This window comes from Coregonus clupeaformis, chromosome 14 (assembly GCF_020615455.1).
Source record: "Coregonus clupeaformis isolate EN_2021a chromosome 14, ASM2061545v1, whole genome shotgun sequence".
Lineage (NCBI taxonomy): Eukaryota > Metazoa > Chordata > Actinopteri > Salmoniformes > Salmonidae > Coregonus > Coregonus clupeaformis.
The window spans coordinates 47,297,272-47,311,611 of record NC_059205.1 but is presented as its reverse complement, the minus strand read 5'-3'; the positions used below and the strand labels follow the sequence as shown (position 1 = coordinate 47,311,611).

General features: G+C 47.0%; 1 protein-coding gene across 1 annotated transcript in view; it reads right to left on the bottom strand.

Annotated features, from left to right (window-relative positions):
- The window catches only part of pla2g4aa (phospholipase A2, group IVAa (cytosolic, calcium-dependent)), a 42,640-nt gene that overhangs the window by 13,248 nt on the left and 15,052 nt on the right, over nt 1–14,340 (bottom strand). Inside the window, exons 10-12 of the mRNA XM_041896973.2 lie at nt 5,378–5,492; nt 3,347–3,484; nt 2,880–2,969 (exon numbers count right to left, since the gene is read on the bottom strand). Of these exons, the coding sequence (XP_041752907.1) occupies nt 2,880–2,969; nt 3,347–3,484; nt 5,378–5,492 (343 nt within the window). The remainder of the gene's footprint in view (nt 1–2,879; nt 2,970–3,346; nt 3,485–5,377; nt 5,493–14,340) is intronic.

The following is a 14,340-nucleotide window of genomic DNA, read 5'->3' as shown; positions in this document are numbered from 1 at the left end:
GTCAAAAATGTTATAAATTGATTTGCATTTTAATGAGGGAAGTAAGTATTTGACCCCCTCTCAATCAGAAAGATTTCTGGCTCCCAGGTGTCTTTTATACAGGTAACGAGCTGAGATTAGGAGCACACTCTTAAAGGGAGTGCTCCTAATCTCAGTTTGTTACCTGTATAAAAGACACCAGTCCACAGAAGCAATCAATCAATCAGATTCCAAACTCTCCACCATGGCCAAGACCAAAGAGCTCTCCAAGGATGTCAGGGACAAGATTGTAGACCTATACAAGGCTGGAATGGGCTACAAGACCATCGCCAAGCAGCTTGGTGAGAAGGTGACAACAGTTGGTGCGATTATTCGCAAATGGAAGAAACACAAAAGAGCTGTCAATCTCCCTCGGCCTGGGGCTCCATGCAAGATCTCACCTCGTGGAGTTGCAATGATCATGAGAACGGTGAGGAATCAGCCCAGAACTACACAGGAGGATCTTGCCAATGATCTCAAGGCAGCTGGGACCATAGTCACCAAGAAAACAATTGGTAACACACTACGCCGTGAAGGACTGAAATCCTGCAGCGCCCGCAAGGTCCCCCTGCTCAAGAAAGCACATATACAGGGCCGTCTGAAGTTTGCCAATGAACATCTGAATGATTCAGAGGAAAACTGGGTGAAAGTGTTGTGGTCAGATGAAACCAAAATCGAGCTCTTTCGCATTAACTCAACTTGCCGTGTTTGGAGGAGGAGGAATGCTGCCTATGACCCCAAGAACACCATCCCCACCGTCAAACATGGAGGTGGAAACATTATGCTTTGGGGGTGTTTTTCTGCTAAGGGGACAGGACAACTTCACCGCATCAAATGGACGATGGACGAGGCCATGTACCGTAAAATCTTGGTTGAGAACCTCCTTCCCTCAGCCAGGGAATTGAAAATGGGTCGTGGATGGGTATTCCAGCATGACAATGACCCAAAACACACGGCCAAGACAACAAAGGAGTGGCTCAAGAAGAAGCACATTAAGGTCCTGGAGTGGCCTAGCCAGTCTCCAGACCTTAATCCCATAGAAAATCTGTGGAGAGAGCTGAAGGTTTGAGTTGCCAAACGTCAGCCTCGAAACCTTAATGACTTGGAGAAGATCTGCAAAGAGGAGTGGAACAAAATCCCTCCTGAGATGTGTGCAAACCTGGTGGCCAACTACAAGAAATGTCTGACCTCTGTGATTTCCAACAAGGGTTTTGCCACCAAGTACTAAGTCATGTTTTGCAGAGGGGTCAAATACTTATTTCCCTCATTAAAATGCAAATCAATTCATAACATTTTTGACATGCGTTTTTCTGGATTTTTTTGTTGTTATTCTGTCTCTCACTGTTCAAATAAACCTACCATTAAAATTATGGACTGATCATGTCTTTGTCAGTGGGCAAACGTACAAAATCAGCAGGGGATCAAATACTTTTTTGCCTCACTGTAGGCAACGGTAGGCAGGCTTCAGCATGTAACACACCACTTTGCAATGAGCTGGAGGCAGTATGCATTTTGAAAACATAGGCTATACTTAATTGTTTGAAACCTGAACGTTTTACTACATGAGGCATGTCTTACCTTGCTTCAAAGTAAAATCCGACCATAGAAACATGGAGGAAATTATTTTATAAAGACTTCCATATGCCATTGAAACCAGTAGCCTATTTCTCTCATGTTCTATTGGTTTTCAAATCAACTTTATTTCATTGTCCAGTAGCCAAAGGCACAACCCTAGTCATATTAGCAACCCATGCTAGATCTCCCCTCTTTCTAATTTCTAACAGATATTTTCATCTCGGTCAGATGAAACCGCTCGCATGTGCAGTGAGCTTTTGACAACAGTGTTTTCCTGCTAACTGCATTATGGAACCAACATTCACATGTAGCCTAATCCCTTGTGCACATTGCTGTGCTTATAATGTGAAGAAATAATAGTTGATCAACATTTTAAGCTAAACGTTCTGATCTGTTGCATCAGCCTCATTGTTTTTTTTTAAATGTAGCCTAGGCCTACTGCAGGCGTGTCAAACTCAATCCATGGAGGGCCTAGTGTCTGCGGGTTTTTGGTTTTTCCTTTCAATTAAGACTTAGACAACCAGGTGAGGGGAGTTCCTTAGTAATTAGTGACCTTTAATTAATCAATCAAGTACAAGGGAGGAGCGAAGACCCACAGACACTCGGCCCTCCGTGGAATGAATTTGACACCTGAGGCCTACTGGTTGTATGAATTTGGGATCTATCGTCCAACAACTGTCCCAGAGTCTGTTTGGAATTGGCCATGCTTGCTGTTTGGGGTTTTAGGCTGGGTTTCTGTATAGCACTTTGTGACATCTGCTGATGTAAAAAAGGCTTTATAAATAACATTTGATTGATTTATTGATTTCTTTTTCGCACAGAACGACAAGCTGACCAATAGAATAGGTAAACTTTTCTACTATGGGAGACAGTAGATTGACATAGGCTAGTGATTTTGCTGTTTGTTACTCATCTTGTTGGTTGAGGAAAAGTATATGTGGCAGTTATTCTAACATCTTCAATGTGCGCATCGGAATTTGGTAAGGACCCACACTGTTGCATCCTCGATTTGCATGTTCTGTTAAGATAAATTACCATAATCAAAATGTGATGTGATTTCTGTCATTCTGAGCACCGTGGGTAGACACCCTAATCAGGTTACGCACCCAATGGATATGGGTATGGTACATTTCTCAAATGTATGGTAAATTAAAATGCTGACGGTCAAATGTCCTGCTCCACATTTTCCTAACAGAAACCCTGATGGGTATGCACGCACAGAGCATGCATTTAAAGAGACAGAGAGACAAAGGTAGGTTTTGTACGATGGTTTGTTAGTATCTTACCAAGCTCCTCTTCCATGGTGCTACCTCCAGTGGTCCCTTTGACCCCCATGACCCGGTTGAAGAGGATGGAGAAAGCACTGCCCCACACCCCTAGAAGAGATACAGTAGACAACTTTGTGTATCTAGTCAAATGCGTATCTAGTCTATGTTTGTGAGTGTGTGCTCATGTGTGTATGCCTGTATGAAAGCTCAGGTGCATATCGTACTGTGTGTAGTGTCTTAATTTGATCACCCTGTTGCAGGAAATGTAACATTTAGTGTATTTGAGGTTTAAAAAGGCTTCTGACGTTTATAATTTCCACTTGATATTTCCTTATGAAAAATGTATCAACCCCTACAAAAATGTCCATTAATTATCATCCGCATAATAAATCACATTTCCTGTTGCTGCAGGATTATTTTCCTGCTGTAGCAAACAAGCTCAAATTAAGATCCTACATCTGTACTGAATGTGCAGCCTGTCTTACCCATGAGGAAATGCAGGGGGTTCTCCTCGTACTGTCTCACCACACTGCCCATGAAGAACTTACTGCCAAACAGGCCCGGGGACATGAAGGTGCCATACTTGGCCATGCCAATCTCATACGGTGTAAACTCCACCCAGTCTGCTCGTCAAAACACACAATAGGAGAGAAATGACACATCTATTAGTAATAATGATACAGACGATAAGTGTTCTTGTACTGTAGAATTAGCCTTGTGAAACCAGACTGACAGCTGTATAATCAGCTTCACTCCAATTACTGGTGGGACAGTGTTTTAGCCCAAATGGCTACTACTGTGTATCAAGCTCACGGAAGCCTTTCAATGGTGGAAACTAGCTGGGTTACCCCAATACAAGGTTATTATAATCATATCACATTAGGGCCCTTGCTTGCAATGCAAAGCAATTTATTATAATATCATAACTAATACCCGAACGTTGAAGCGTTCCCATCGATGGTTAACCTTACAAGAACTTTGATGAATTGATTCCCAGTAAGGCTGGGCGATATATCATGAATATCAGTATACCGGAATGGACCCACATACCGTTATTTTTTTTATTTTTTTACAATACCGTCTATAAAGGTTTTTTTATACAGTACTAAATAGATTGGACTACTTCACTGTCAGTTATGTCCAAATTTAGTTGAGAATAAAACCATCATAGAATTGATTTGTTTCCACTCTAGGGTCATGCACTACTCATGAAACATATTTAGAAACTTGATTTAGAAACCGGCAAATGCCGGCATATTGTCAAAATTGAAAAAAACATTGTGATATGACATTTTGGCCGCAACTCCCAGTCATAATACTTCAGGGCATTCTTACCATTTTCATGTCTACATCCTGTAACTAAGTGTCTGTGAACCATTGAATCTTTAAGGTGTGTCCACTCCATTTTTAGAACTAATGTCACACTGCTGTATGTCTATTTCAGTTTCCCATGATGACAGAGTCAGACAGAGATGGATCAGTGTGAGTATCTGTATTAGTGAAACTGACACCGATGGGAATGTGCAATGAATGAGCATGTTCCACACCCGCACACAAACGCGCACACAGTGTACACACCCACAGGCGCGTACGCACACAGTACACACACACCCACGTGCATGCGCGCACAGCCACACACACGTTAGGACATGTGACATTAGCCCTGGGTAAACACTACCATACCCTGTATTCAAATGGAGCATAGACTCAAACGCAAAGATGACAATAATTACATGCATGCCTGCAGTCATTCAGAAATTAACTTGGTTCATTCATTCGTTCATTTGTTTGTACTTTCATTCATGAAAAGATTTCTAAGTCACAGCTAATTTGCTTGATGCCATGATTCCAATATTGGGTGGCTAATGATACACAACAGTGCATGGTCCACACAGTTTTTGTTAGAGTTAGCTAGCTACATCCCTAGGTCAGTGTTTCCCAACCCTGGTCCTCCAGTACCCCCAACAGTACACATTTGTGTTATAGCCCTTGACAAACAGTTGAATCAGGTGTGCTTGTCCAGGGTTACAATAAACATGTATACTGTTGGGGGTACTGAAGGACCAGAGTTGGGAAAAACTGATCTAGATGGTAGCCCATCAGATAACGAGCTGTGACAAAGTCAGATAGTACTGTTTCACTGAGTCATTTGCATATTTTCCAGGAACGTAAACTAAATTAAACAAATGTAGACATAAACAGTGTCTGTTCACATTGACATACGGTGCCATAATGGGAAGGCCATGCAGTCTACCGCTCCAAAGATGCATACTGCTTCAAAATTGGCTGCCTATCTTTCCCTTCATTTCAAGCAGACATGTAATGAGTCCTGTAGCTGGATCTGCTCAACCGAAAATGTGTGAGGTGGACTCATCTAGGTGTTAGACCACTTTAAGAAGTGTACTTGAAAAAGATGCCTAACTTGAACATTCTTACGTCTGTTCTATCCTAGTTGTATGATGGATGCGTTCGAAAATAACCCATAGTAACACGTGGATCATAAAAATGGGTCTTACCGGCGAACATGAGTTCTGAGACGTCTGGCTTGACGTGCAGACAGGTGAAGAGAGGCATGGGGCTCTGACCCTCACTCACCGTCTTCTGCATGTGGCTCAGCTTGAAGTCCATCCTCTGGAGAGAGAGGGAGGGGGAGAGGGAGAGATTGTTCATGCACTCCCCAAAAAGTGAAGTGTATATAGTTGTGAACGCCTGTATGGATATAGTTGTGTATCCCTGTATGGATATAGTTGTGTATCCCTGTATGGATATAGTTGTGTATGCCTGTATGGATATAGTTGTGTATCCCTGTATGGATATAGTTGTGTATCCCTGTATGGATATAGTTGTGTATGCCTGTATGGATATAGTTGTGTATGCCTGTATGGATATAGTTGTGTATGCCTGTATGGATATAGTTGTGTATGCCTGTATGGATATAGTTGTGTATGCCTGTATGGATATAGTTGTGTATCCCTGTATGGATATAGTTGTGTATCCCTGTATGGATATAGTTGTGTATGCCTGTATGGATATAGTTGTGTATGCCTGTATGGATATAGTTGTGTATGCCTGTATGGATATAGTTGTGTATGCCTGTATGGATATAGTTGTGTATGCCTGTATGGATATAGTTGTGTATGCCTGTATGGATATAGTTGTGTATGCCTGTATGGATATAGTTGTGTATGCCTGTATGGATATAGTTGTGTATGCCTGTATGGATATAGTTGTGTATGCCTGTATGGATATAGTTGTGTATGCCTGTATGGATATAGTTGTGTATGCCTGTATGGATTCCTATATTCCTATACCAAATGTAAGCACCTCACTCTGACTGTGTCACCATGAGTTCCCTGTCCTAATAGAGTCATAACAGAGGTTTGTAGTAGGGCTGGACGATATATAGAATTGATATGATTAATTCCAATGGTTGTTTTAGCGCGATGTTCCAAAAATGCCTCTATCGCAAGAATCAAGGTTTTTATTTTTTTGTTTTTATGAGCGCTTTTGTCTTTTTGGTCTCGTCTCCTTCGCTCCTTCTGTGCACTGTGCACGTTCCCACTTACACACAGACACCAAGCCCCTCCTCCTTCTGTGCACGTTCCCACTTACACACAGACACCAAGCCCCTCCTCCTTCTGTGCACGTTCCCACTTACACACAGACACCAAGCCCCTCCTCCTTCTGTGCACTGTGCACGTTCCCACTCGCACACAGACACCAAGCCCCTCCTTCCCACTCGCACACAGACACCAAGCCCCTCCTTCTGTGCACTGTGCACGTTCCCACTTACAGAATCGGTCGATTCCCCTTCTAACGGTACCCTTTTTATGTCTCAACTCCCAAAATGTTGAACAGAGCAGGCCCTACTAAAACAGGATTATCAATGAACATGATTGTGGAAAAGTAATGCTCAGTTTCTGTCGAGGTCAGCCACATACCGTTGTGTGCTAGCTGTCTAGTCTGTGTTTTATAAATGTGCAATAAGCATAAAAAGAAGCATTTATATAAGGAATTGACAACTCGTTCTCATTCTAAGAATTAAGCATCTTGTTATCTAGGTAGGCCACTTGATTTCAACATCTAAACAAAGTGAACAGGCTGTTGTTCAAAGTCGGAGACAGACAGGAGGGCGTGTTCATAACAGTTCAACTGTTCTACCTTGTTAGCAAGCAAATAGATCCAAGTTGGCTAGACTTGAAATATAAAGATTAGCTGGCTACTCACTAGCACGTGGGCTTGTGCTTCAGAGAGTGTTTATGAAACCTGTGTTCATTTTCTATAATGCCTGCTACAAGAAGTTGGTCATTATTAGTGAATGTGCATTATGCATGGTTCTGGGTAAAATTGTAACAAAAAGGGCATTTTCATCGACAGACATGAAAGCCAGATCAGCGATTATTGCAAAAACGCAGGTTAGACTATTTTGGCAAAATAATTAAATAATTAGTGGGTCTTATGGTTGTGGAAGGCTTAAATTTAGCCTAGGTATAATTTTACAAGCCCTGAATTCATTACATTATTCCTGACTGTGAAATGCAGAGTATTGACTTTTAAATTGTGCAACAAAGCTTATTTAGAGAGAACATAAAAAATTAAATTAAATATATACACTACCAGTCAAAAGTTTGGACACACCTACTCATTCAAGGGATTTTCTTTATTTGTAATATTTTCTACATTGTAGAATAATAGTGAAGACATTAGAACTATTAAATAACACATATGGAATCATGTAGTCACAAAAAAAGTGTTAAACAAATCAAAATATATTTTATATTTGAGATTCTTCAAATAGCCACACTTTGCCTTGATGACAGCTTTGCACACTCTTGGCATTCTCTCAACCAGCTTCATGAGGTAGTCACCTGGAATGCATTTCAATGAACAGGTGTGCCTTCTTAAAAGTTAATGTGTGGAATTTCTTTCCTTCTTAATGTCGTTGAGCCAATCAGTTGTGATGTGACAAGATAGGGGGGTATACAGAAGATAGCCCTATTTGGTAAAAGACCAAGTCCATATTATGGCAAGAACAGCTCAAATAAGCAAAGAGAAATGACAGTCCATCATTACTTTAAGACATGAAGGTCAGTCAATACAGAACATTTCAACAACTTTGAAAGATTCTTCATGTCACGACTTCCTCTCTCCTGGTTCGGGCAGGCTTCGGCGTTCGTCGTCACCGGCCTTCTAGCCACTGCCGCTCCTCATCTCATCATTCCATTTGTTTTGTCTTGTCTATTCCACACACCTGGTTCATATCCCCTCATTAGTATGTGTATAAGTGTTCCCTCTGCCCCCTTGTCCTGGTGGGTGATTGTTTAGTGTGAGGAGAGTGTAGCTCGGTTGAGCTCCATGTATTTTGTATTGCCGGGGTATATTTTCCCTGTGTGCCTGTTTGGTTCCAGTGCGCCTGTTTTGCGCACTGGACTGTTTGACCCAATTCTGCGTAACTCTGTATTCTGGAATAAACTCTGTATTCTGTGATTTAACCTCCTGCGCCTGACTCCTTCAAATCATCCATCACAGAATCACCCACCTGCTATGGAGTCAGCGGGAGAGGAGCGCATGCCTGGAGTCGTGGCACGGGTCCAGGAGCATTCGACGATGCTAGCCAGCTTGGGAGAACCGATGGATCGGGTTCTCCAGGTCGTCCAATGCCTGGTGAGGAGAGGACCCGATCTGTCGGGACCAGCTGGGCGAACGGATCCAGCCACCCACACCCCAGCACCCAGAGGGATCCATATATCCCGACCACGGGATTTCGACGGGACAGCTGCCCTCTGCCAGGGATTCCTCCTCCAACTGGAGCTCTACTATTCCAGCATCAGGCCGGCCCCATCGGAGCGGGAGAAGTTGTCCGCCCTCGTCTCCTGCCTCTCGGGGAAAGCCCTGGAGTGGGGCAACGCGGTCTGGAATGAAGGAGGAGCCGCGTTGGACAACTACGGGGAGTTCGCTCACCTCTTTCGGGCTGTCTTCGATCACCCACCCGAGGGTCGAGAGGCGGGCGAGCGGCTGGGTCCACCTGAGGCAGGAGACGAGGACCGCGCAGGACTTTGCCCTGGAGTTCTGGACTCTAGCAGCTGGGTCCGGGTGGAACGAGCGGGCCCTCATCGACCACTTCCGGTTCCATCTGCGGGAGGACGTCCGAAGGGAGTTTGCCTGCCGGGACACCATGTTGTCCTTCACGCAACTGGTGGACATGGCCATCCGCTTGGACAACCTGCTGGTGGCCAGAGGACGTCCTGGAGGGGGGCTGCCCGTTCCAACCCGGCCCGACTCGGATAACGAGCTGATGGAGCTGGGTGGAGCAGCGATCCGGGAGAGCGGAGGACGACAGCGCCAGTGTCACTCTGGTGGCACGAGAGGACATTTCACTGCACAATGTCATCAGCGTTCTTTTGGGTCTGGAGGCGGCAGGCAGGGCACTCTCACGTCACCCCAGGTATCGAACACCCACACTCGTTCAGAGCCCTCTGCTGCGCACTGTACCCTACCCATCCACTTTCCTGATTACATTGTAGTTCCCCAGTGTAAGGTGCTGATCGATTCAGGCGCAGCTGGGAACTTTATGGACAGGTCATTTTCACACAGTCTAGGCATTTAATTGGTTCCCCTATCCATTCCACTCCCCATCAGAGCACTTGACAGTCGATCATTAGGGTCCAGGTTTGTTAGGGAGGTGACAGCACCAGTCACTATGGTTACCCACGAGACTCATCGCGAGCAAGTCACTTTTTTTTATTATTGAGTCTTCTGATTTCCCTGTTGTATTAGGTATTCCTTGGTTAGCACTCCACAACCCCACCTTTTCATGACCGCAAAGGGTTCTCACGGGGTGGTCGCGATAGTGTCAGGGTAGGTGTCTCAGTGTTTCCTTGGTGCAACCACGGTGGAAAGTCCAGACAGTCCCTCCACTGTGCGCATTCCCCCCGAATACCTCGATTTGGTGCAAGCGTTTTCCAAAACGCAGGCTACCAAGTTGCCACCTCATCGGGCGGGGGATTGCGCGATAAACCTCTGGGTAGACGCTGTGCCTCCCAGGAGTCATGTGTATCCCCTGTCACAGGCTGAAACGGAGGCCATGGAGACATACGTCACCGAGTCCCTGCGCCAGGGGCTTATACGTCCCTCCACTTCGCCCGCCTCCTCAAGTTTATTTTTTGTGAAGAAAGATGGCGGTCTGCGCCCTTGCATTGATTACCGATCACTGAACAAGGAGACGATACGATTTAGTTATCCTCTCCCCCTCTTTCCTTCGGTGATCGAGTCAATGCATGGGGCGCGCTTCTTCACAAAATGTGATCTCTGGAGTGCGTACAACCTGGTGCGTGTCCAAGAGGGGGATGAGTAGAAGAAAGCATTCAGCACAATCACGGGGTATTATGAATACCTGGTGATGCCTTACGGTTTGATGAATGCTCCATCCGTCTTCCAGTCCTTTGTGAACGAGGTGTTTCGGGACATGCTTGGTCGCGGTGTAGTGGTCTACATCGATGACGTTCTGGTGTATTCCTCTACGTGCGGCGAGCATGTGTCCCTGGTTCGCAAAGTGCTGGCCCAACTGTTGGAAAATGACCTTTATGCCAAGGCAGAAAAGTCTGTTTTTCCAACAGTCCGTCTCCTTCCTCAGATACCGCATTACCACCTCAGGTGTGGAGATGGAGGGAGATCGCATTTCAGCCGTGCGTAATTGGCCGACTCCAACCACAGTATAGGAGGTGCAGCGCTTTATTGGCTTTGCCAACTACTATCGGAGGTTTATCCGGGGCTTTGGCAAGGTCGCAGCTCCCATCACATCTCTGTTGAAGGGTGGGCCGTCCCGGCTTCGCTGGTCTGCTGAGGCTGACAGGGCCTTCAGTAACCTGAGGGGTCTGTTCCCCTCAGCCCCGGTACTGGCCCACCCCGATCCATCACTACCGTTCGTAGTGGAGGTGGATGCGTCCGAGGTAGGGATAGGCGCGGTCCTATCTCAATGCTTGGGCACGCCACCCAAGCTCCGCCCCTGCGCCTTCTTCTCCAAGAAGCTCAGCCCGGCGGAGCAGAACTACGATGTTGGTGATCGGGAGCTGTTGGCTGTTGTCCGAGCCCTGACCGTGTGGAGGCACTGGCTCGAGGGGGCGAAACACCCTTTCCTCGTCTGGACGGACCACAGTAACCTGGAGTACATCCGGGCAGCGAGGAGGGTGTGAACCCTTGCCAGGCCAGGTTTGATTTTACTCTATCATACATCCCGGGTACGAAGAACGTGAAGGCAGACGCGCTGTCACGGCTGCACGACACAGAGGAGAGGCCCAGATACAACACCCCCATATTCCCGGCCTCCAGCATTGTGGCGCCGGTAGTATGGGTGATGGACGCGGATATAGAGCAGGCGTTACTCACAGAGCCATCTCCACCTCAGTGTCCAGATGGGCTGCAGTACGTGCCTGCTCTTGTCCGTGACCATCTGATCTACTGGGCACACACGTCCCCCTCCTCTGGTCACCCAGGTATCGGTCGTACAGTGCGCTGCCTGACCGGAAAGTACTGGTTGCCTACCGTGGCTAAGGATGTGAGGGTGTATTTCTCCTCCTGCTCGGTGTGCGCCCAGAGTAAGGCACCTAGGCACCTCCCAGCGGGTAAGTTACAGCCTTTACCAGTTCCACAACGGCAATGGTCTCACCTAAGTATTGATTTCCTTACTGATCTTCCCCTCTCTCAAGGTAACACCACCATCCTGGTCGCTACGGACCGCTTTTCCAAAGCCTGCCGCATCCTTCCTCTGCCCGGTCTCCCCACGGCCCTGCAGACTGCGGAGGCCCTGTTTACACATGTCTTCCGGCACTACGGGTACCAGAGGACATAGTGTCTGACCGGGGTCCCCAGTTTACATCCAAGGTCTGGAAGGCGTTCATGGAACGTCTGGGGGACTAGGTCAGCCTGACTGGTTTCCACCCCGAGTCTAATGAGCAGGTGGAACGGGTAAATCAGGATGTTGGTAGGTTCCTGCGGTCCTACTGCCAGGACTGGCCGGGGGAGTGGATGGTGTTCTTGCCATGAGCCGAATATGCCCAGAACTCTCTCGGTCACTCCTCCACTAACCTAACGCCATTCCAATGTGTTTTAGGTTACCAACCGGTTCTGGCACCGTGGCACCAGAGCCAGACCGAGGCTCCTGCGGTGGATGACTGGTTTCGGAGTGCGGAGGAGACGTGGAACGCTGCTCACGTCCACCTCAAACGCGCTGTGCGTCGTCAGTAGGCCAATGCTGACCGCCACCACAGTGAGGCCCCGGTCTTCGTACCGGGTGATTGTGTCTGGCTCTCAACCCGGAATCTGCCCCTCCACCTGCCCTGCCGGAAGCTGAGCCCGCGGTTTGTGGGGCCGTTCCAAGTCCTGAGGAGGATAAACGAGGTTACCTATAGGTTATTACTCCCACATGATTATCGTATTAACCCCTCATTCCATGTGTCTCTCCTCAGGCCGGTGGTGGCAGGTCCGCTCCAGGAGTCTGAGGTGCGGGAGGTCCCTCCACCTCCTCTGGACATTGAGGGGGCCCCGGCGTACTCCGTCCGTTCCATCCTGGATTCGAGGTGTCGGATGGGGGGCCTTCAGTACCTCGTGGAGTGGGAGGGGTATGGTCCAGAGGAGCGGTGCTGGGTCCCGGTGAGGAATATCCTCGATCCCTCCCTGTTGCAGGATTTCCACTGTCGCCATCCGGCTCGCCCTCCTGGTTGTCCCCGAGGCCGGTGTAGGCGCGCTGCTGGAGCTGCGCATCAAGGGGGGGTACTGTTACGACTTCCTCCGAAGCTGCCTCCTCTCCTGGTTCGGGCAGGCATTCTTCATCACCAGCCTTCTAGCCACTGACGCTCCTCATCTCATCATTCCATTTGTTTTGTCTTGTCTATTCCACACACCTGGTTCATATCCCCTCATTAGTGTGTGTATAAGTGTTCCCTCTGACCCCTTGTCCTTGTGGGTGATTGTATAGTGTGAGGAGAGTGTAGCTCGGTTGAGCTCCGTGTATTTTGTATTGCCAGGGTATATTTTCCCTGTGTGCCTGTTTGGTTCCAGTACGCCCGTTTTGCGCACTGGACTGTTTGACGCAATTCTGCGTAACTCTGTATTCCTGGCACGTCTCCTCCCGTTGCTCCCCTCCTACTGAGCCACCGGTCTGAGCGCACCACCTCGGCAACACCGGAATGGAAGTCCAAAGCACCCTGATAACCTCCAGTGCACCTGCACCTCATCATCTCATCACCACCCCTATTTAGCCCTGGACTGTTCTGGATGATGTTGTGTGTGATTGTTAAGCTTCGTGTCGTTTACTCCATCTTTGTTATTTCTCTTGCTCATTGTTAAGTAAACCTTGACCTTGTTTATTCCTGCGTCTGCGTCCTGCCTCTTCGTATACTCAGTACGCGTCACAATTCCGGAATAAACTCTGTATTCTGTGATTTACCCTCCTGCGCCTGACTCCTTCAAATCACCCATCACACTTCAAGTGCAGTCGCAAAAACCATCAAGCGCTATGATGAAACTGGGTCTCATGATGTCATGAGAATTTCTCTCTCTAATACTAAGCTTTGAATAATTCCCAGAGGTTGTAAGACTCTAGTTAATTAAGAATTAAACAAATTCTCCAGTCTGCAAGAGATTTCTTTATTCAGAGAGCGCTCTGGCGCCAAAAACACACACAGACCCTTTTATATGCGTCCACACAAAGGACTTTGCTCCGCCCACCTTTTGGCGGCCTGTGTCTTTCCACAGTATAGAATGGTTAGGTTTGACAGTTTCTAGGTTTCCTTTCTCCTGAAATGTTTGGCTCAGCAGTTTCTAACCCCCTTCTCTGTTAGTGGGTTTATTGTCTTATAACTCTAACACAGTTTACACATTTATACACTATAGGGGTGGAACACTTTAGTCATTAAAATAAACATACAAATTCATCTATCACATGAGGACCGCCACAGGAATGGAAGACCCAGAGTTACCTCTGCTGCAGAGAATAAGTTCATTAGAGTTACCTGCCTCAGAAATTGCAGCCCAAATAAATGCTTCACAGAGTTCAAGTCACAGACACATCTCAACATCAACTGTTCAGAGAGGACTGTGTGAATTAGGCCTTCATGGTCGAATTGCTGCAAAGAAACCACTACTAAAGGACACCAATAATAAGAAGAGACCTGCTTGGGCCAAGAGCTGTGTAAGGGCTATGTAAGGGCTGTGTAAGGGCTATTTTTCCAAGAAGGAGAGTGATGGAGTGCTGCATCAGATGACCTGGCCTCCACAATCCCCCGACCCCAACCCAATTGAGATGGTTTGGGATGAGTCGGACGTCAGAGTGAAGGAAAAGCAGCCAACAAGTGCTCAGCATATGTGGGAACTCCTTCAAGACTGTTGGAAAAGCATTCCAGGTGAAGCTGGTTGAGAGAATGCCAAGAGTGTGCAAAGCTGTCATCAAGGCAAAGGGTGGCTATTTGAAGAATCTCAAATA